The 23,168-nt window shown below is 46.5% G+C and overlaps 1 protein-coding gene across 1 annotated transcript in view; it reads left to right on the top strand.

Moving 5' to 3' along the window:
* The window catches only part of LOC147450319 (uncharacterized), a 93,539-nt gene that overhangs the window by 23,416 nt on the left and 46,955 nt on the right, over positions 1-23,168 (top strand). Inside the window, exons 3-6 of the mRNA XM_086519579.1 lie at positions 10,900-11,046; positions 11,126-11,277; positions 11,362-11,504; positions 12,334-12,410. Of these exons, the coding sequence (XP_086375705.1) occupies positions 10,900-11,046; positions 11,126-11,277; positions 11,362-11,504; positions 12,334-12,410 (519 nt within the window). The remainder of the gene's footprint in view (positions 1-10,899; positions 11,047-11,125; positions 11,278-11,361; positions 11,505-12,333; positions 12,411-23,168) is intronic.

The raw sequence follows: 23,168 nt of genomic DNA, 5'->3' as shown, positions 1-23,168 counted from the left end.
AATGTTCATCTCATTGTTTGTGTCCATTGCACTCTGTCACTAAAGGAACGGAAGGCTCTCCTTTCCGTAAGTAAAAGGAACCCTTGAGCACAGTGCGGAGCACTCATCTTGAGCAAAGTTCAACATTCACTTCTGCTGCACCTTACATTGGTATCATAGCTTTGCAGTGTTCTCTATCACTTAAGAAAAGAATCACATAATTCTTTTTTGCTTGTTCTGGTCGCACGTAACCCAAGTCCTCTTGGGCATGTCGATTCCTAATTGTGTTTTTGAAGAGTGACAAGGAAACCCAAGAAAGAAGGGCTTGTCCAACCTCCCCTTGTTCTCTTTTCGCTCATTGAGAGCGGACCATGCACTTAGCGGCCGGCCAATCGACGTGAGGTGGGAAAAAGCAACCTTGGTGTGAGCACAAGGTCGCCAAGGGGTGCTCCCGCGGAAAAGAGAGGAGCTCCGGTGAAGAGAAGATCCTTCTCTAACACAGATTACAAGCTAAAGATGAACCTCAAGAACCTCAAGAACTCAAGAACCAAGACCCACAAGAACCCAAGTTCCTCGTGAACATAAGAACCCACGACTTCAGTGTATGGTCATTACCCGAAGCGGAATGGATACTTCGCATGGAGGTGATGAGCATGGCGGTGGCGAAGAAGAATTTTCCCGACCAAGAGGTTTTTCTGACCCTTCCCCTTTCCCATCTACGCCACGGATTGCACCAAAACCTATGGAGGCTTTGGTCAAGTTGATGATGGACATGATGGCACAACAACAAGAAGCGAATCGCGTTGCCGTGGAGTGTGAATGTCAAAACAGACAGGAAGCCTTGGACTGCGAAGCGCGCTTGGCGGCCGAAGAACGAAAAGAAAGAAGAGCACAAAAAAAGGAGGCGGCCGAAGAAAGACGAGTGCCCTTAGAGAATGAGCGTGAGGCACAGAGAGAACTACGCATGCAAGAGTTGGTCCGACAGATCCTCATCTCGAAGTTCGAGCCGGCCAAAGAGGTTGGTAGTTCATCAAGTGGCGCAAGCCGAGATTCGGACTCCAACAACCCCGTCACAGAGAAGTTGACTTTCAATAAGTATGATGGTAAGATGGATGCTAGTATTATTCATTCTTGGTTGTATCAATTTAATGCTTATTTTGCAACAACTAAGAAGACAGGCAATAGCAAGGTTTTGACGGTAGCCATGTACCTTGCTGGTGATGCCATTAATTGGTACCACGCATGGCAAGAGGCACAGTTGGCCGCGCACCTGGAGGAAGCTGACAAAGACACGTCCCTTTCCTTCAATTGGGTTGAATTTCAAGACAAGCTCAAGGCGCGGTTTATGGCTCCACAGTACCTAGCACGGTTGAAAGACGATTGGCGCAGTCTCAAGAAAAATGGTATGCCAGTTATGTCTTTCTCTAATCGTGTTTTGCAGCTCAGCACCTTCATTCACAGTGTTCACCACTTTGTCTGTGTCCATTACATTCTCACTCTAAAGGAACGGAAGGCTCTCCCTTCCATAAGTAAAAGGAACCCTTGAGCACAGTTCGGAGCACTCATCTTGAGCAAAGTTCAACATTCACTTCCGTTGCACCTTACATTGGTTCAGTTAGATTAGGAAGTGTTCTGGCACTTTTGTGAGTCTGTTCGTATAATGTGCATGTCCAGACACTTAAGAGTAGATGCATATCCTCTGGTTGCACACAACATGATCATCAGATTACAGTCAAAACCCATCAGGAGCATTTTACAATGCATAGACCTATTTTTCCTTTTTTTGGGAACTACGTAGGGAAAATTAGCCAGTGAAGTATATAAGAAAACCTAGCGCTAGCAAATCTGGTAGAAGAGCTAGCAGGAACTTCGTGTTTAACATGCACCTTCTCAGCAGGACCCCCACAAGAGACCCTAGCGTTTTGTGCATTAGTAGCAAGGCCTAGCATTTTTGCATGACAGACCAGCGCTGGCGTCTTGCATTGCAGATCAGCCCCCGTAGTTGCAAAACAGCAGATCAGCCCTAGCGTTAGCAGATTTCCATATCAAGACAACATTCAGCCCTAGCGTTTTTGCATCAGCATAACCATTCAGCAATTTGCAAATTCTCCGCGATAGAACCTCAGTGAACATCAGCGTTTTCAGTTTTCAGCAGCTAGACACCGCAGGAGAAGTCCCAAACCTTGCAGATCTCACCTTCCCATAGCAGATCCTCGCCGCACGGTCAGATCTAGCGTAGTTTGCAGATTCAGCTCAAAAAACGCAGATTTCAGTATCTGCGTTTTCAGCGTCATCGCCATCTCATCGTCGTCATCACCGACATAGAGTCAGAATTCAACAGATAAAGATTCACAGATTTCAGCCCTTAGCATTTTCAGATTTTAGCCCGTCTCGTCGTCGTCCTCATTGTCGGCAAGTCCAAGCATTGTAGAGTTTTGTGCAATCAATAGTAGACCGCTCTCGCCATAGAGAGTGGGGCGTTATGAGGAGGGTTTGACAACATTCTGGTGTCGTATTCTTCTCTCTCTATCTCTCAGTCTCAGCACCTTCATTCACAGTGTTCACCACTTTGTTTGTGTCCATTGCACTCTCTCACTAAAGGAACCGAAGGCTCTCCCTTCTGTAAGTAAAAGGAAGCCTTGAGCATAGTTCGAAGCACTCATCTTGAGCAAAGTTCAACATTCACTTCCGCTGCACCTTACATTGGTATCAAAGCTTTGGCAGTGTTTTGTATCACTCAAGAAAAGAACCACATAATTTTTTTTTGCTTGTTCCGGTCGCATGTAACCCATGTCCTCTTGGGCGTGTCGATTCCTAATCGTGTTTTTGAAGAGTGAGAAGAAACCCAAGAAAGAAGGGCTTGTCCAACCTCCCCTTGTTCTCTTTTCACTCATTGAGAGCAGACCCTGCACTTAGCGGCCGGCCAATTGACGTGAGGTGGGAAAAAGCAACCTTGGTGTGAGCGCAAGGCCAACAAGGCGTGCGCCCGCGGAAAAGAGAAGAGCTCCGGTGAAGAGAAGATCCTTCTCTAACAAAGATTACAAGCTAAAGATTAACCTCAAGACCCTCAAGAACCTCAAGAACTCAAGAACCGAGACCCACAAGAATCCAAGTTCCTCGTGAACTTAAGAACCCAGAACTTCAATGTATGGTCATTACCCGAAGCGGAATGGATACTTCGCATGGAGGTGATGAGCGTGGCAGTGGCGAAGCAAAATTTTCCCCACCAGGAGGTTTTTCTGACCGTTCCCCTTTTCCATCTATGCCACAGATTGCACCAAATCCTATGGAGGCTTTGGTCAAGTCGATGATTGTAAGGTGCAGCGGAATGAATGTTTGAACATTGCTCAAGATCAGTGCTCCGAACTCTGCTCAAGGTTCCTTTAGTTCTTATGGAAGGGAGAGCCTTCCGTTCTTAATGAGAGAGTGCAATGATCACAAACAAGTGAATGGACACTGTGCATGAGAGTGTATGAGACTGAGAGATAGAGAGAGAGGAGAATACGGCACCAGAGATGTTGTAAAACCCTCCTCCGAAGACCCCACTCTCGTCGGCAAGAGTGGTTTACTATTGATTGCACAAACTGGTACAAACTGAATGCATGTGACTGATGCAAGTCTAAGCTAGGTTGATGTCGACGACGGGGATGACGAGACCGACGCTATGGCTGAAATCTGCTACTCTTTATCTGCTGTCCCAAAGACGCTATTGCTGAAATCTGAGGCTGAATGTCTGCTGTCCTCAAAAACGCTAATGGTTGAAATGATCTGACACCAAAAACGCTGACGTGGGCAGGTTCTTAATGGCTGAAAATCTGTTGTTATGTTCTGCTGAAAATGCCAGGGTTGTGGGTAATTTTGATATGCTGAAAATGCCAGCAAGGGGGGTGGTCTATGGTGATAGTTTCTTGGAGGAAAAACTCTAGGGCTAGGACTATCCGGCTATGAAGCTAGGATGAAAAACGCTAGGGGCTGAGGATGCCTGGCGAGGATGCTTGATGAAAACGCTAGGGGATCTGAGTCCTTGCTTGGAGGAAAAACGCCACCAATGGAGGTTCTTGCTGAGAAGTTGCTTGTTGAGCGATAGAGCTCCTGCTGCCTCTTCTGCTAATTAGTGCTAGTCTAGGTTTGCTTATATACAAACTTACTGAATTTGCCCTACTTACTTTCCAATAAAAGTCACTTAAAAATAATAAGTGAAAAATGTCAAAAATAAAGAAAATAGGTCTATGGACTGTAAAAAAATGCTCCTAATGGGTTTTGATGGAAATCTGATGATCATGTTGTGTGCAACCAGAGGATATGCATCTAATCTAAGTGTTTGGACATGCACGGTCTTCGAACAGACTCACAAAAGTGCCAGATCACTTCCTATTCTAGACTGACTTGACTGAATTGAACCCTGGTCATGTTGTAGCTTGTCCACGGACTCATAGGGTTGGATGTGTCACGTAACATCCCCTCCTTTTCAAAGTGAGGTACTGGTACCGAACTGTATGGCATCTAGGGAGATCGCCAAGAGGATCTGGAATCCTGGAAAGGACTCGTCGCCGGCCCACTCTGATGCGTGGGTTATGCGATACTTGAACTTCATAAAGGTCTGCAAAGTCTTCTTCTTTGGGCTGCGCCAAAAGCGACACAAAGTTATCTGTGGCTCCTTCAATGCTTCAAATTCGTCTATAGTCATGTGTCTATCTTCTTCAAGAATCTTCGAGGTTGAAAATTCCTGAAACCACTTCCAACACAAAAACATGAACATACCCATTCCATGTAAAGTGATTGGAAAAATACTATTCCTTCGAAAAAACTGTGCATGCAATGTAGATGAACATAGAGACGGAGTGCCAACCGTTCATCAAACACACGCAAACAATGAGATCGAATCTTGACGTTTTGATCAAAATCAATCAAATGTGGCAAAACACAATGGAAATGCCTATGCTTGATGCTCAATCTTTCTTGTGCTCTTGCTACGACTGTGTCATGTTAAGGAAGAGACATGGAATGTAAATTCCTTGAATGCAAACATTTTATCTTTTCATGAATCATCCGCATACATCCGTGCTCATTCATGAGTGAATCGTGCTCATCGAACAATATGCCATGCCTATGAAAAGAGATCACATAAAGACGTTGACTAAAATACAGGAAACGATCACGAATGAAACACTCGAACAATGCGTGCTGACTAATCACTCGAACACATAATACTTCCTGTGGGGGTTCTTTGGACCTCGACTGGAGAGTCAAGACCGGTTTTTCGTGATCGATCGAATCTTCTTGTGGGGGTTCTGTGGACCTCGATTCGAAAGCCAAGATTGGTTCTTCGTGATTGATTGAATCTGCAATGAGGTTAGCTTCACTAGAAAAAGTATCAACTAAACCATCATCCTTGTGAACAATCACATCGTGATCCTACAAATCATCATGCTTGTGAGAAATCACATCTTGATCATGCAAATCATCATGCTTATCATTATCATGCAATTCATCATGCTTGTCATTATCAACCAAATCATGTGTGTCGTGATTTGGAGAAGAAGAGACTGAGAGAGTCTCCTTTTCCTGATTCTGTGCAAACTGCGCCTGCACAATAGAAAAAAGTCGCCACAACTCTTTCGTGTGTTGGTTGCCCTTCTCTTGTCTTGCTTTGTTCTCGCGATCAAATGCTGCTTGTCTTTTGTCGCGCTCACGCGCTATGGCTGCCATTCTGTCTTGATACTTACGCTCTACGGCTGCCATTATTTCGTCCGTTTCTAACTTTCTGTCCATCATCATCTTGTCGAAAGCCTCCATAGGAGTTAGTGCAATCCTTGTCGTAGATGGGGAAGGGAGAGGGTCGGAAAAACCTCCTGGTGGGGAAAACTCTTCTTCGCCACTCCCATGCTCACCACCTCCGTGCGAAGTATCCATTCCGCTTCAAGTGATGACCATTCACTGAAGTCTTGTGTTCTTGTGGATTCTTGTGGTCTTGGGTTCTTAAGTTCACGAGGAACTTTGGTTCTTGGGGGTCTTGGTTCTTGGGGTTCTTGAGTTCTTGAGGTTCTTGCGGGTCTTGAGGTTCTTGAGGTTCTTCTTTAGCTTCAATTTGTGTTAGAGAAGGATCTTCTCTTCACCCGAGATCTGCTCTTTTCCGCGGGTGCATCCCTTGGCGGCCTTGCGCTCACACCAAGGTTGCTTTTTCCCACCTTGCGTCAATTGGCCGGCCGCTAAGTGCACGGTCCGCTCTCAATGAGTGAAAAGAGGCACAAGGGGAGGCTGGACAAGCCCTTCTTTCCTGGGATTCTTGTCACTCTTCACAAACACGATTAGGAATCGATATGCCCAAGTGAACCTGGGTTCGTGCGACTGCAACAAGCAAAAAAAATTCTGAGGTTCTTGTGGTTCTTTTTTTGAGTGATACAGAATACTGCCAAAGCTTTGATACCAATGTAAGGTGCAACGGAATGAATGTTTGAACTTTGCTCAAGATGAGTGCTCCGAACTGTGCTCAAGGTTCCTTTAGTTCTTATGGAAGGGAGAGCCTTCCGTTCTTACTGAGAGAGTGCAATGATCACAAACAAGTGAATGGACACTATGCATGAGAGTGTATGAGACTGAGAGATAGAGAGAGAAGAGAATACGACACCAGAGATGTTGTAAAACCCTCCTCCGAAGACCCCACTCTCGTCGGCGAGAGTGGTTTACTATTGATTGCACAAACTGGTACAAACTGAATGCATGTGATTGATGCAAGTCTAGGCTAGGTTGATGTCGACAACGGGGATGACGAGACCGACGCTATGGCTGAAATCTGCTACTCTTTATCTGCTGTCCCAAAAAACGCTATTGCTGAAATCTGAGGTTGAATGACTACTGTCCTAAAAAGCGCTAATGGTTGAAATGATCTGACACCAAAAAGGCTACTGTGGGCAGGTTCTTAACATTGGTTTGGTATCAAAACAGGACACTTTAAGTGTCCTTTTTTAACAAATTTGAATTAGATGCTACTTACATTAAGCGGTTTATTTAAGAAAACCCTCTTGATATGCTTAAATATGTTAGCTAGAGGGTCTTTTAAAAATATAACCTTGCATTTTAGAATCTATCATGATCAAGAACTATACTCATCAAGTTGACCCTCGTAAGACTGCGATTGACGCTTTGAAGAAATCGCCTTTATTAGCTCAAAAAAAAATGAAGCGACCTTGTAGAAAATTTTAGGTGACTCTTCTGCAATTTTGCTATAGATAATTGAGAGTTTCATGTGCAAAAAAAATGACTTTGGAGTATATAAAATAATGGAAAGTTCCATGTGTTTGATATGGTCATTTCAAGCATATCGTTGTATACAAAGAAAAATATGTTTTTGATGTATTTGTGAGTTTGAGAAAGTAATACATTGCTTTCCATTTCCATTGAGCAGTCAAGGTGGCAATAGAAGGGCTTTGGTATGCAACAATTATTGGATCATTTTAAATATTCAAAACTGCATAAGAGAAAACTTTCATATTTTCATTCTTGACACATTAGCATTCAAAACCTCAAATAATATCAAACTTTCCATGTAGATCAACTAAATGTATCAAAGTAAATGGTACATACACAATTGGGGTGTCTAAAACCTTGGTTTCAATGTTATTATGGAGAACTCAAGATTTTCAAGAGTTTTTGCATGATAAAAATTTCAAGATAGAGTTCAAGCAACGAGATTTAATTGAGCTAGGGAGTCCAAAAAATATGTAGTCTCTTGGTTTAAACATTGAAAGTCATTTGTAGTTGTCAAATTGCACTAGAATAGTACCAATTTCATGAGGGGACCTTTGGAAGACCAAAATTATGCTCTTATTCAACACGTGCTCAAGTATGAAATTATGTCTATAACTTGTACGTGACTTGCAAACTTATCTTTGAAGTGCATAATGCATTCCATTGTTTTGTAACACTAAGTGCTAACACTTGGACTTTATAAACATTAAAAAGGTCATCCTATAAAAAGATATAATAATTTTATGATTTTTTGGGCAAAACAGCTTGAAATTTTACTAAAATCTATGTCTTAGAACTTGCGAGAATTCTCTCGATACGGATTGTATTTTGATATGGATAAAAATCCAGTGTTTTCTTTTCCTTATAACCAATGTATGGTAGAAGTAAGGTGTAAAAAACTTCTTTTTAGCTTGACAAATAAATTGCCAAAACTTGGTAGAAAAACAGGATACTTTATTGTCTCGGGACACTTAAGTGTCCAACTACAGAACTAGTGTTAATGGCTAAAAATTTGCTGTTATGTTTTGCTGAAAACGCAAGGGTTGTGGGTAATTCTGATATGTTGAAAACGCCAGCAAGGGGGATGGTCTATGGCGATAGTTCCTTGGAGAAAAAACGCTAGGGCTGGGACTGTCTGGTGATGAAGCTACGATGAAAAACGCTAGGGGCTGAGGATGCCTAGCGAGGATGCTTGATGAAAACGCTAGGGGATTTGAGTCCTTGTTTGGAGAAAAAACGCCACCAATGGAGGTTCTTGCTGAGAAGTTGCTTGTTGAGCAATGGAGCTCCTGCTGCCTCTTCTTCCAATTAGTGCTAGTCTAGGTTTGCTTATATACAAACTTACTTAATTTGTCCTACCTACTTTCCAACAAAAGTCACTTAAAAATAATAAGTGAAAAATGTTAAAAATAGAGAAAATAGTTCTATGCACTGTAAAAATGCTCCTGATGGGTTTTGATGGAAATTTGATGATCATGCTGTGTGTAACCAGAGGATATGCATCTAATCTAAGTGTCTGGACATGCACGGTCTGCAAACAGACTCACAAAAGTGCCAGATCACTTCCTATTTTAGATTGACTTGACTGAATTGAACCCTAGTCATACTGTAGCTTGTCCACGGACACATAGGGTTGGATGTGTCACGTGACAATGATGGACATGATGGCACGACAACAAGAAGCGAATCGCGTTGCTGTGGAGCATGAACGTCAAAACAGACAGGAAACCGTGGACCGCGAAGCGCGCTTGGCGGCCGAGGAACGAAAAGAAAGAAAAGCACAAAGAAAGGAGGCATAGAGAGAACTACGCATGCAAGAGTTGGTCCGACAGGTCCTCACCTCGAAGTCCTAGCCGGCCAAAGAGGTTGGTAGTTCATCAAGTGACGCAAGCCGAGGTTCGGACTCCAACAACCCCGTCACAGAGAAGTTGACTTTCAGTAAGTATGATGGTAAGATGGATGCTACTATTATTCATTCTTGGTTGTATCAATTTAATGCTTATTTTGCGACAACTAAGAAGACAAGCAATAGCAAGGTTCTGACGACAGCCATGTATCTTGCCCGTGATTCCATTAATTGGTACCACGCATGGCAAGAGGCACAATTTTTAGTTGCCTCAGCTATGATGTATGGGGTTCAGGTAAGGGGACCTTCTGTAGGCTAGGATGGCTGGAGACGTATGGAGAGGCCCTTGGTATCTATGATCTCTCGATTGATTAGAGCCAAGGCCTCCATACCTCACGCTATCATTTGAGCAGAGCTAGCTCCCCCCTATGGAGATTGAGGCGCTTACCTGATCAGTCTCCTTTGTGCATAGCCTACGAGATACTACTAGAGACAGATATGCTAGACTGGCCCTTGAGTCTTCCAGACAATTAGCGATACAGGGGGACAATTCATGCTGGTACGCACAGATGACATCATGGTTTCAGACGCATGGCTCCACCATGGACAGGCTGCCCCCTTTCCGGTACTCTCTTCAAGCACCATCACTGTCTCTTACACAGGTGGAGATTACTAGACTCATTCGTCAGGACCTGATCCAGTTGGACACTAGGAGTACATGGATAGATCCGCCTCAGGAGTTGGGCACGAAGATGGCTTTCTACAGAGAGCATCTTCTCTACCTCACAGGAGATGGGTTTGTGATTTGACCCAGCTACATGGACACACATGTCTCTCATGGTCTGCGTTGTGTCATTGGTGAGATATGCACATCCTCACATCAGCTCAAGATTGAGATTGGTAGATTCAGAGGGATACCAGTAGACAGTAGGTTATGCCGCTTATGCCAGATAGAGCCAGAGATAGAGTTACATTACATATGTCATTGCACAGTGTACTATGAGATACGTGGCCGTTTGCACTGCCTATTCCAAGAGGGTTTCGGTCCTTTCTCTAGGGTCATGAGTTATGAGGATCAGAGATGTCTTGGACTATATCTACTTGAGTTACACAAACATAGAGACACTTTATTGGGAAGAGCTAGAGAGAGACAGTCCCAGAGACAGATTACATATTTCTTTTCACTAGATATGGGACAGCCAGAGAAGCAGCCACCACCGCAGAGCTCGGCCCACACTCACTCGACCATTACTAGTACTCTTATCGACCGAGCATTGGAGCTACTGAGATTCATACGACCACGACTGAGGAGAGGAGCTACACTCTCTCTACATCGACGGAGACTACGGCAGAGGATTTGAGCTATACTCTCTCTACACCCAGAGTGCTGATGAGGATGGATCCTCACCATTCCCCCCCCACCCCCCACAATTCTGTCATTGTTTCACACATTGTTACATCCAGTTTACTGGGTGCCTATTGTATCAACTGTCACATTCACATAGTCCCAGCTTGTAGCAGTAGTATTTTTGTTCTACTTTCTTTTGTACCCAGACATGGTATCAGATTCACTGTTTTGTAACAAATTGGTCTCGTAGGTCATTTTGGCCTTTTGAAGACGTTAATATAACATTTCATTTCATTTCATTTCTCTCACGTGCGCGCACAAACACACAATACACCTATATACACGTGTGTACAAGTGTCTATCATCACTGTAGGAGTGCAAGAAATATGAAGCTAATTGTGTCATGCCCCTTAACAATGTTTGTTACTATACATTGCAGAAATATTTTCATCTAAATACAGCCACTTTTATTGTATAGGTGGGTGATAAGATGCTCCCTGAAACTTGGCTTCCAAAAAATCCACCAGTTAAGTATAGAACTTTAGAAACACAAAGAGTTGTTGACCCCCTTGAACCAAAATACAAGTTGCCTTCTGGAATTTGCTTGATGCCAGCTGGGGACCCAGTAAGTCAGGCATCGGTTCTTTGTTATTACTTTCTTTTTGGTCAAAAGATAACTCCTCCCATGGTTTTTTGTTTTCCAGCTTCCATTTTCCAACAGGGTCACAGATTTATTGGACACAAGTGATATCTGTGGTAGCAAACCAGGTTCTATATGCAAGAGGCCTCTTCGAACCTGTAGATTGCATTGTTACATAGATGATGCCAGTTTTCATCCCGCTAAAAGGACGCATGTGTAAGCATTAGGTTCTGTTGTAATTTTCTTGTTCAAGGAGTTTCTTCTCTGACTGCCAAAAAAGTGGGCAATGTAACATGTCAGTCGAAGGAGAACAATGTTTGGACAAGGTCTTGATCTCTTTGACATTGATATTGGTAAAAGGCAGTTTGGTTTCAATAGATCGATTATCTCTAATCCATTAGAGCCTGTTTATTACAGTGAGACTGAAGATTTACCTCATAAGAGTAAGAAGTTGCTCTTTACTTACAAACATCTTTAACTGACTGTATCTTAACATGCTTAGAACGTTCTCTTTCATCATCAAACTGTGGGCCAAGAATCTTTGAAGTTTTCTTTCCTTGATCCGATTCTTTATAATATCACATTTTATCAACCTATGCTTATTCATCACCATTTTCATTAGCTAAAATCAGATCTTAACCTCCAAAAGCGTGTATGCCAAGAGCAAGTCAAACGTTTCTATTTGTTTTTGTTAGTAGTAGAAAAAGTGTAAGCTTATGCACAAGGGTGGAAGGTGTACTGTTCAACAAACAGCAGAAATTGTTTTCTGGGATGATTGCTTCCGTAGAGGATTGTAATAATGGAGGCTTTACGTGGGCAGTTGGACCCAACATATAAGGGCAGATGAAATCTTAACCTTTTAAAAGCCTCAAACAGTGGTGAATCCTCATAAAAAGCTTTCTGACAAACAAAATTTGGCAAGCAAAGGTTTGCTTCTAGATTGAAGCACAGATTTTTTGGCCTTTAGAAACGAGGGATGAGCATCTGCTATTCGAACCAGAGAGAAGATTTAGCCTTTCACTTTCAAATTGGTGCACATGCTTGAAGAGGCATGTATTTAAAACATTTTTTGATTAAGTAGGATTCTCCTTGGGCCTACAGTCTGTCAGGAGATGATGAGAATCTTCAAATGTTTGCCTGATATACTGAAAATATGCTCTTCTTTTAGATTAATGCGTGAGTTCTTGTAGATGTAACGGTTTAGCATATTTTGGATTAAATATTTTCTCTTTTCATCATAGACGTGCCCTCAAAACAAGTGTCTTTTTGCAGATCTTGATTGGAAGAAAAGAAGGGTCCTGCCACCACACAAGGACAAGAGGACATCTTTGGAAAAGATTCTAGACAATGTAAGGCTCAGCATTTTTTATTGTTTCTTGGGCAGATTCACCTTTTACATACATGGATGTCTTATCAGAAGAGAATTGTGGGATAATATGTGCAAGTTGTTCATACTTTTTTTGTTGTGAAAAGATAACAATGACTCCTCAGTTCTTTGTCAAGATTTCTAAGGGAAATTTTAAGTTCAAATTCAAGGTCCTGTGGATGATCTTAGGTATGAAGAGATGTGATTTCTTTCATTTGCATAGGCCCAAATATGTTTCAGAGAAACACCACAGATTGCACTCCAAGAACGTATGGTGACTGAAAAAGGTGGATGGATCTTTACACGCTGCTCATGCCTTCCCATGCCTGCTTCCTCAGGTGTTTGCGTTGTGGGCATTGATTTACTTAGGAGCCCTGGTATTGTTACGAAGTTTGCAAGACCACCTCTGATGTACAAACCTCTGGTCAGGATCTCAAAGGCCAGATGCCAGGGGACAAGATGCATGGCTGGCATCGCCAGGATTCGTGGATCTTGAGATTTTAGAAGGGCACTTGCAATTTGTCGGAGGATGGTTTGGAGAGATTAGGTGTCTTCATGTAAATGGGGAGGAAAGCAGAATTGGGAGGCTTTTTTTCCAATTGAGTGAACTTTCAGAGTTAATCAGCCAAAGGCACATATTTTGCAGGTTTCCTCTCCTTGCACCATGGAAATTGACAGAGTAAGTCATATCAGGTGACAATGAGAGCTACTTGGCTAGCGGAATGAATTGTGCTTTAATTCAGAAAGGCAGTGACGCAGTCATTGGATTCTTGGTCTTGCCACTTTTTGGATCTAGGAGTGGGCACTTGGTTAAGGTTGATTGGCACCCAGTGAAGTGGTTCTGGCCGACTTCAGTTTCCTAGGTTTACTCAACACCTTTCTTTCAGAAAATAACAGGACAGCTTTTGTGCAGAGAATAGATCATGAACAGGCGAGAGCTTCTGATTGGGAAGAGAAATGTAATTCAAATGAGTTTTGTGTGGTGTTTTGGCCAGAATTGTGAGAATTTTGGATATTGATGAGATTTTTCTTACCATGATTGCAAGTTCGGTTGGAGAGGAATCCTCCATAGAGTATTGGTTGTCTTACCATACATGCCTTTTTCGTTTTAACAGAAAAAGAGCAGCTTATTCTTTAAATCTAGTGTCTTAAAGTGTAAGACTTTAAGCAAAGAGAGCATATAGACACTGATATATTGTTTTTGTATTTGTGAGACTTCAAGCTTGCTTTGAAAAGGATCTCCCATAGAGTGAAACTGTTTATTGTGCTTGTGAGATATCTCTTATTTTATTGTATAGCGGTCTATGACACAGTTTTTCCCATTTCAGTGTTTTAGTATAGTTTTTTTGCCCAGCAATTGCATCATTTGGTTGTGACTCATTGGTCTCATAGGTCATTTGGCCTAGTGAAGACATTAATGGTGCATTATAATACCTTTCTGTAAGCTGCAGCCCATCATCAGCGAGCATCTTTGTGTGGGGTGAATTCCATAGGGGTTTGATTACAAGGAATGCTTATTTTGTTCCTAAGCAAGCCCTGCTTAAGCGCAGGGCTTGCTAACACAGAGAAGCAAAGGGGTTGTTTACAAATGGCAGATCTCACCATACACTGCTCGTTGACAGAAGCAAGCGCAGCACCTGCAAGGAAGCAAGGGTAATGTAACCCCTTGCCCTTGGATGGCAGGGGCTTCCCCTCAAGGGACATGTGAAGCTGAAGAAGTAGCCTTGTTAGACACCATATAGAGTGGACCCAGGGACAAAGAGGCCTTTGGCATGGGACAGGTATCTGTTTGGTCTCATCCAACAAATGCAAGAAGAAGAAGAAGAGATTCACTCCAAGGGGAGCTCAAAGCGGCAAAGTAAGAAACGCAAATAAAGGAATAGAAGCAAATTCCAAATAAACGGGGTGATGTTGACCCCAACCGAATGGAATAGGTATTGAATTGATTATCAATACAAACCGATGACAACATTTTCTAGGAAGTTATAGGGAAGACCCAAGAGAGACAAATGCAAGAAGAAAAGGCTTGCGTTATCAGAGTAGGGGGTCTTTGTGAAGGATGTGAGGTAGTGGAGATACATGAATAAGAAGAGATAGAGATTAATATTCATCGAAACATGAATATACGATGTGTTAGAAAGTGTGGAAAGCGATTCCATTTATGGATATTGGAGATCCAATTAATGCCTTCAAAATGCAAGCATTTTATTTCTCATGGGACGGCCAATGGAAAAGAATAGACTCAACAGACTTTTAGCACTTCAATAACAACTGAACTGAAAGAGAGAGAGAGAGAGAGCACACGCGACACAGAGTGGCGGAATTCCACCCCAGAGAGTACTGTCCCCAAACCGTGGCGCCCCTTTCGGTGTTTTTTTATATTGCTTGAACAAGGTACACTGTATGGCTCTTGCTTTGCATCTGCCCGCGGTAGAATGCTAGAGTGAGAGCCCACAGTCCATATTTAAAGGCCCTTGGCCATTCAAAAGCAGTTACATAAAAAGCTTTTGGGGAAATCTGCCACGTCAGTAGGTCAGTGCAAATTGCGGAAATCCGTACTGCTCTGCCACGTTATCAATTGGTACGCAAACGAGCCTGTGTGCGCGCTTGTCCTTCTTTATTTAGGTGATCCTGTCTGTGTGAGAGATACGGAGGGTGCATCCAAGGAGTACTGGAATGGAGGCAGTCTATCCATGCTGAACCCATGTGACTGAAACTATGATGTCATCTGCCCATACCAGCATGCTATGTCCCCCTGTAGCGCTAGCTGTTGAGATGGTTGAAGGGCTAGCTAAGCATATCTATCTCTGGGAAGGTCCCATGAATTATGCATGAAGGATACTGATCTAGTAAGGGCCTCAACCACGAGAGGGGGGGCCAGCTAGCTCGGCTCGAATAATCTCATGTGGCATTGAGGCCTTAGCCTGAATCATCCGAGAGATCATACAGACTAGAGGCCTCTCCATACATCTCTATCTATCAGTGCTACCAGATCTTTCATGGTGGTCCAGCGAGGGTCCCCAAATCTGAACCCCATAAAGCATAGTTGAAGCCACTAGAGTGTCAAAAAGCCACACCTTTGTTCGAGGTTCCTAAAACTGAACCTGCGAACACATCTTCTCCAGCCCTCCCAGGGTTGCATAAGCTCTCATCAATCTAGTTTTTGCTGCTCTCCTCAATGAAAACACCGGTCCAATAAAGACTACCCCAAGATAGGTGTATGCATCTGCATACTCCACCGTCTCCTCGCCATATATAAAAGTGGGTGCTAACCTCCTGACCCACTGTGGTGTGGTGTTAAACACCATAACCTTGGTTTTCCCTAGGTTAACAGACAATCTACTATCATGGGCAAATGTGTACAAAGCATCTAAGTGACGCTCCATTCCTACGGGGAGTCAGAAATCGACACAATATCATCATAATATAACAATAGTGGGATTCGTGTCCTTGCCAACTATGCTCCTCTATCACCATCCCTCTCAATGTAGTTAGCAAACTCATTCACATACATGCCAAATAGTGTAGGAGATCGCTTCAAGTTCCGATATATATGCTAAACGTCTCGCTGTTGCTGTGCGTTCCCCCCTCGCCATCACTATCCCTCCCCCCTCGCATAGCCTCGCCCTTGCCCTGTAGCACGCACCCTCGCGCTTGCCCCCTCCCCTTCCATGCCGTTGCTCGGCCTGCCCTCGTGCGCCAGCCCGCTCCCTCCCCATCCTGCTGCCCCAGCCGGATATCACGCGCCCGCCCGCCCGCTCCCCCCCCCCTCTCTCTCATCCCGCTGGCCCTATCCTCTACCCTCGCTACTCCATCCCATTTCTGCCAACCCGCTTCCCCCCCCCATACCGTTGCCGTAGCCCTCCTTCTCCACACGCCCCCCCTTCTTTTTTTGCGCCTGCAAACCCCCCCCCCCCGAAGGCCTCACTTGTTCAGCCCTGCAATAGAGTTTTCGTTTGGACTTTACTCGCTGGGTTCTCAGGTGCGTGTCTTCTCGCCCCTCCTCTCCTACACAGCAGCAGACACAAATGGAGACTCATGCTCCGCCCGAGAGGGACTCCTCATAAGTCTCCTCGCCTGACCCTGCACAGCCCACCATTAGACTTGCTCGTTCACCGACAGAGCAAGCGAGCCTCGCAGTAGAGGTGAGCGCCTCCAGGCAACCTCCGTCATCTGCAAGATTCTCGGCACCAGACGACCCAACAAAGGAGAGCTGCGTGATCTTCTCCAGGCCCGCCTTCTCGCAGAGGTGGGCAAGATCTTGGATGTTCAGATGCTAGGACGAGGCTACTATCAGTTCGAGTTTGAGACCTCCGAGATGGTATCCAAGGTTATTGCCATGAGCCCCTTGACCATCTGAGCAGTTCGAACCCACTTTCGACAGTGGAGACATGGTTTTGACCCTGCTTCAGATGTTCTGGTAGAGGAGACAGACATTCCGATCTCCGTCTGCTTTCCTGGTTTGCGGAGGGAGTACCTACCACTTTTGTCCAGGATAGGCTCAGCGATTGGGACTGTCCTGGAGACACCTCGCACGGCAGCCTCAGTAGCTGCCAAGGCGGCCGGCATTCCCTCAGTTCGCGTTCTGGTTAGGGACACTCACACTCTCCCGAAGGTCATCCTACTTCCTCGGGTGAGTGGGGGTTGGTTTAGACAAGAGCGTGGAGTATTCGGGCCTCCCGAATCAGTGCTTCATTTGTCGACAGATGGGCCATCTTGCAAAGGCTTGTCCACGGAGGAGGTCTCGACCTACACCACAGACTCATCCCCAGTCTCCAAGGGTTGCCAGCAGCCACAGGCAGAGACACAGTGCACACAGGTAGAGTCACCCTCCGAGCTTGGGGCTCGAGCGGAGGAGGGATGGCAGCAGGTTCGTGGTCGACGAGGGCAGGGGCCACAGCGACAGCCTGGCACTCAGAGTGGTCCTTAGGCGCGTGCCCAGCAGCAGTGGGTTCCCACGTGGAACCGATTCGGTCCTCTTGAGCAGGACTAGGTCCCTACTCCAGCCCCCACCTCAGCTTTACCCTCGACAGCCTCCCCTCCCCCGAGTTCCCCCCCTCCTCATCAGCCTCCCCCATGCCTCTTGCTCCCGCCGCCTCTCCCCCTCGCCCCTCTACCTTTGCCGGTCCCCCCTGTCCCTCTTCTCCCCCACCTCGCCTTGCTCCTACACCCCCCCCTCCCGCTCCAGTTCCACAGTCGACCTAGGGGGCAAGGCCATCTCCGGTTGCTAGGAGATCTCTTGGCAGCGCCTTTGCCACGAGTCGCTTGGCGAGAGAGGGACAGCCTTTCTTACGACCCCCTCTACAGGTGTAAACATCTCCCTTTGCAGCAGTCCCTCGTGGTCTGACGAGCTTCGACATTCGGCGCCGATGGGACTTCTTTGCCTACGACTTTACACGCTTTCTCGGCGACTCCTCATCAGACCTTGAGGCAGCCTGCTTCAGGGTTCATGTTCTGTTCCTTGCAGCTAGGGGCATAGAGTCCTTGTACTCAACGGTTGGCTTCTCTTTTCCCCTTTGTGGCAGGGACCAGACTGAGTGGACTCTCGACTCAGTGTTGGAGTGGCTCCATACACAGGCTCACCACAAGGGAGTTACAGACATGCCTTAGACTTTGTGGCCATTGGCCAAGTTTGCTGTGACCCCTCTAGATGCAGCAGGATGTAGACACATTGTGGTTCATTTCTTTGTTGATACGCAGTGCTCGCCATGCTATGTACACATTCATGAGGACTTCTAGACAGAGGAGGTTGCTTTACGCACGGCTCGGTCTACTTCTTGGGCTTGGGCTAGGCACTCTTTGTAGTCACGCCTATCTAGAGGACTCTCGGATGCGGATTACTCCCCATCCAAGATAGCCTCGAAGATAGCATGTTTAGCTGTTGCGGCAGCATTTGTTCTCTCTCGCTCCCCATGAGGATCGTCTCATGGAACGTGCATGGATTAGGTGGGCCCCAGTTTCAGTGTCAGAGGGGCCGACTGCGTCAGGAGCTTCAACGTTGCCTTGTGGAAGGAGAGATTGATCTCCTTATGCTACAGGAGCATTATCTGTGAGAGCCGCATTAGATGATGTGGTCAGCTCTTGCGTGGACGATATGATACTTTTTGGTCAGCTGCTTTTGGACCTGGAGGCATCTAGGGTGGGGTATGTATGACTATTGCGGATCTTTGCAGCAGGCCATTGTGGGCAGAGGGATTGTTGTTCCAAGCAGGGCTCAGTGGATCACTATGCAGGTTCAGGGTTGCCTTGTGGGCTTCCTGAACATATATGCACCCAATGTGGAGAGCGCACGAGCAGAGTTTTGGTCACAGATTGTCTCTGCCGCAGGCAGAGCAGTGGTGCATAGGGGGTGACTTCAACATGTTGGAGGACCCTTTTGACAGGATTGGTGGTAGCCATGCTACTGTGCATGGACTTGAGCTTGCAGCTTGGGAGAGGTTTTGTATGACTCTTAAGGGTTTCGGATGTGTGGCAGCACTCTAGCTTTGTGAGGCCCCCAAACAACTTGGCCTTCTCTTGTTCGGACCGTAGAGTGGGAGGAGTGAATCTATCGCGGATAGATCGCTTCTACACTAGTGAGCATTTCTGTGACTTGGATGGGACAATTGGCATTCTAACAGGGACTTCCTTCTCTGACCATGCACCAGTGATCCTCACAGTGGCAGATAGGCAGAGGAGGGGGAACACGATGCTTCGCATCCCTGAGAGGGTCTTGCTAGACTCTGCACTCAGAGAGCGAGTAGAGGCTCTTTGGACAGAGAGCTTGGACATGTAGGATTCTCCTTCTGACAAAGTGGCCTCAGGACTAGCTCAGCTTAGTCGTTTCTTTCTCCAGGAGTCTTTGGCTTGCCTGGCTGCAGCGAGAGAGGAGGAGCAGTGTCTCAGACGGACCGTTGCTTCCTTGCAGATGATGCAGGAGCAGCATCCAGACAGTCCTTGGTTGGAGGAGCAGTTACAACAGGCTCGCTAGGAGCTTCTTAGCACAGAGGAGTGGCGCCATGAGTTTGCTTTCCATCGACAGGTATCTCAGTGGACACAGGTGGGTGATAGAGTGACTGGTGCTTTCTTCGAGGCAGTGGGACCTCGGCATAGGTATGCCAAGGTCAATCAGTTGAGGAGGCCCGACGGGTCAGTTGCTTCTGAGCAAGAGGACATGTGTGCAATTGCTACTGACTTTTATCGTGAGTTACTGTCTACAGAGCCTCGGTCAGAGCGTCAAGATGCATGCAACGAGCAGGTGTGGGCACAGATGCCTTGCCTTGTGACTGAGGAAATGCGTCAGAGGCTTGAGCTGCGACTTCAGCTTGAGGAGTTGCATACGACTCTTAGTGCACTCCCCCGTGGTAGCTGTCCTGGTGAGGATGGTTTAACTCCCAGTTTTTTCTTGGAGTACTGGGACTTGCTTGGCCCAGATCTCTGTAGTACTTTTCAATACATCTTGCACACAAGAGAGATGCCTGACAACATGAGTGAGGGTCTGATCTACCTCATTCCCAAGGAGGGTGGCTCCTTGGATGAGATTCGACAGTGGCGCCCCATCATTCTCAACTCAGCCTACAAAATTCTTGCCAAGGCTCTGAGTTTGAGGATCCAACCACTTCTAGAGAGCCTTATACATGGGACTCATACAAGTTTTGTTAAGGAGCGCAGTATCCTTGACAACATCTTTACTTTTTGGGAGGCTTTTGCCCTAGCGTGGGTCCGTGGTGAGGATCTGGTGATTCTTCTTCTCGATTTTGAGAAGGCATATGACAGAGTTGACTGGGACTTTCTAGAGGACACTGTACGCAGGATGGGCTTCTCAGATGCTTGGATCAGAGGGGTGTCAGCTTTGTGCACACGGGCACACAGTCAGGTACTTTTGTCAGGAGGTAGAGGTGATCGTTTCATGCTCACACGTTCGGTCAGACAGGGCTGCCGTCTTGCCCCCTTCCTCTTTCTGTTGTATGCTGATGCGATGAGCAGGTTTTTGGTGTTGCAGCAGGTTGGTTTACGGGGCTTAGCACTCCCTATTCGGGGAGATGAGCTACTGGATGTTGACTTTGCTGACGACTCAGCCTTGTACTTGGATGGCCGGGAGGCCAACCTTCACAAGTGTGAGCAGTTGTGCATCTAGCACACTGATCAATTGGAGAAAGACAGAGGCTTTCTGGGTTGGTAGTGCTCCTGTGCTCTATTGGATGCCAGGTGAGGGTTTCAGGTGGATTCCCCCAGGGACTGCAGTTCGGTACTTGGGTTGCCAGGTTGGTTTGGACTTGTCTCTCAAGTAGCAGATTGCTCCCCTCCTCTTGTCTATTAGGAGGAAGTTGTTATATTGGAGCTCCGCACGACTTTCTTTGGCTGACAGAGTTGTAGTGGCCAACCAGGTGTTGTTGTGGCTACTATGTGGTACATCACTTCTTGCTGGATCTTGTTGAGTTCTTGTATCAACCAGGTAGAGAGGCCGATCACGAACTTCCTTTGGTCAAGGCGTGACACTCAGATAGCTCGGGCCAAAGTGGCTTGGCAGGTCATCACTCTTCCTTGTTCACAGGGAGGGCTTGGGATCATAGACCCAACACAGCAGAGCAGAGCCCTTCTTGGGAAGTTCATCGTCCGAGGACTTCTTCCAGGTGAGGAGCCTTGGAAGGAGTTCTTGCTACAGCCGCTTCGTGCTAGGGTGTCTCAGGCAGGAGGTCCTGGCAACCTTCGACTAGATGGATCTTCCACAGAGATGGGTAGAGTTGGTTTGAGTAGAGACTAGAAGACCGCTTCGCTGTGGGTTTGCTTCGATCTTGGGAGCATTTGCGGCGAGGCCTGGAGCAGCGACAGTCTACTTGCATGGAGGAGCGCTTGTGACAGTCCCTTGTTTGGAACCCCATGGTTAGCACTCAAAGAGGCCACTTGGTTGGTAGTCGGCCTCATGTTTCCTGGGGTCCCATGGCAACGGGTCTAGCACGCTCTTTAGGTGACTGGGTACAGTTTTATTGCTTGTCACAGGAGCTGCAGGGCTTTCAGCTATAGGGCATGAGAGGGGTGCAGAGCATGTGCTAGGACATCTCAGAGGCAGTACCAGCTGAGTGGCTCACACCTCGAGTTAGCAGCGCCCAGATGGATGGGAGTCTTCACGTGACTGGAGGTTCTCATCTCAGTTCAAGCTTGCTCAGAGATTGTTCCCTCCCTATTTTTCGAGTTACAGGGCGGGGGACGCTTACAATGAGTTGCAGTAGAGGCCCCGCAGGTGGCAGAGTGCTGTTTTCAGAGGATCCGAGTGGTGGGCATCTGTGGGAGGACTTGCGTCATCGATCCTAACCCAGTTTCTCTTGAGACTGGACATTGGAGACTGTGGGCTTGGGAGTGTTGTCCACTGGCACGAGTACAGTGGGATCGTGGAGAGTGGCTGCAGACCACCCAGGTTTCCCTTTCTTTCAGTACATTGATCGACTGGGACGTCACATACTGGTAGCATAGAGAGATGGGCTCTCCTTGCTGTAGCACCTCATTGGCAGGAGGAGGGTCTCACAGTTGAGTTCTTGGCAGCTTTTTGGGAGAGGTTGTGGGACTCCAGACAGCCGAGGCGAGTCACTTTGTTTCAATGGCTGGTCGCACACACAGCTACAGCAGTTGGGAGTTGGTTTGTGGATAGTGGTCTCTCGGTCGCTTGTGCAGCTTGTGACCATCTTGTGGAGAGTCAGTGTGATTGTCTTTGGGACTGTCCCTTGGCACATCAGGTGTGGCTTCGTGTTCTTCGGCTGATGCCTGCTCTCTCCACGGCTCGACAGTACACTTGGGAGGGAGCTGCTTGGTCCACTCTCACGGGCCCGATACTTCAATTTGAGCTATCTTCCACCAGCAGGATGATAGTGATGCAGGGGGGGCGACCTACACTGTAGCCTGCCACACAGCTTACTCCACAAGAGTGGTGCAGTGAGAGAGGAGTGTTGGGAGCTCATCAGTGGCCTGACACTCTGGTTCAACTGGCGGGCCCATTGCTTTCGCCTCTTTGAGGCTCGCCCTGTACCACCAGCAGAGACTGTCCGCGATCTTTGGTTAGAGCTGATCCACACTCTTAGAGGACAGCTCGAGAGACTTTAGGGCAGCTCCGACCGCATGTGGGAGCGTAGAGAGGCCTTCCTTCGACTTTGGCGTCGTGGGCCTTTTTTCACCATGGTCCATGGTGTACTCAGATGGCACTACCGTCTACCTGCGTGGCTTTTCCCTCCCATTTCTTGATTTAGCCTCATTGTACATATGCTGTTTTTTCATTGGGAGAGCCTTCCCATCATGGTTGTTGTAGCCCTCTCTCGAAGAGGTGGTTGTAGCCCTATGGGCAGTTTCATTAACTAATAGAAGGATCTTTTTCTCGGAAAAAAAAAGTGTAGGAGATAGCGGGCAGCCTTGTTTCACCCCCAATAGTGGAGTGAACCAAATCAGAACTGCCCTTTGAATTGCGTACATGTCCCACTACTAACTTGTATTAAGCCATGATCCCCCAAATCAACTCTTTGGGTACCCCCATTTCGTGTAGTCTGCGCATCAATCTAGCTTTGGGCACTGTATCAAAGTCTTTGCAGAAATCCACAAAGCAACAATAGAGTCGTCTCCCACGTGATCTCCTCTCCTCAATAATGGCTCTGAGTGTCAGAATATGATCAAGAGTAGAGAAACCTCTCTTGAAACCCGCGTGTCCTGCTGCCCGTACACCCTCTCTCTTTGCCCATCTACTCAACTGACACTCAAGGATGTATGCGTACAACCGTGC

Source organism: Adiantum capillus-veneris, chromosome 9 (genome assembly GCF_014529385.1).
Source record: "Adiantum capillus-veneris isolate H3 chromosome 9, ASM1452938v2, whole genome shotgun sequence".
Lineage (NCBI taxonomy): Eukaryota > Viridiplantae > Streptophyta > Polypodiopsida > Polypodiales > Pteridaceae > Adiantum > Adiantum capillus-veneris.
Note: the sequence above shows the minus strand (reverse complement) of the source record. Positions and strands in the feature narration are given on the sequence as shown.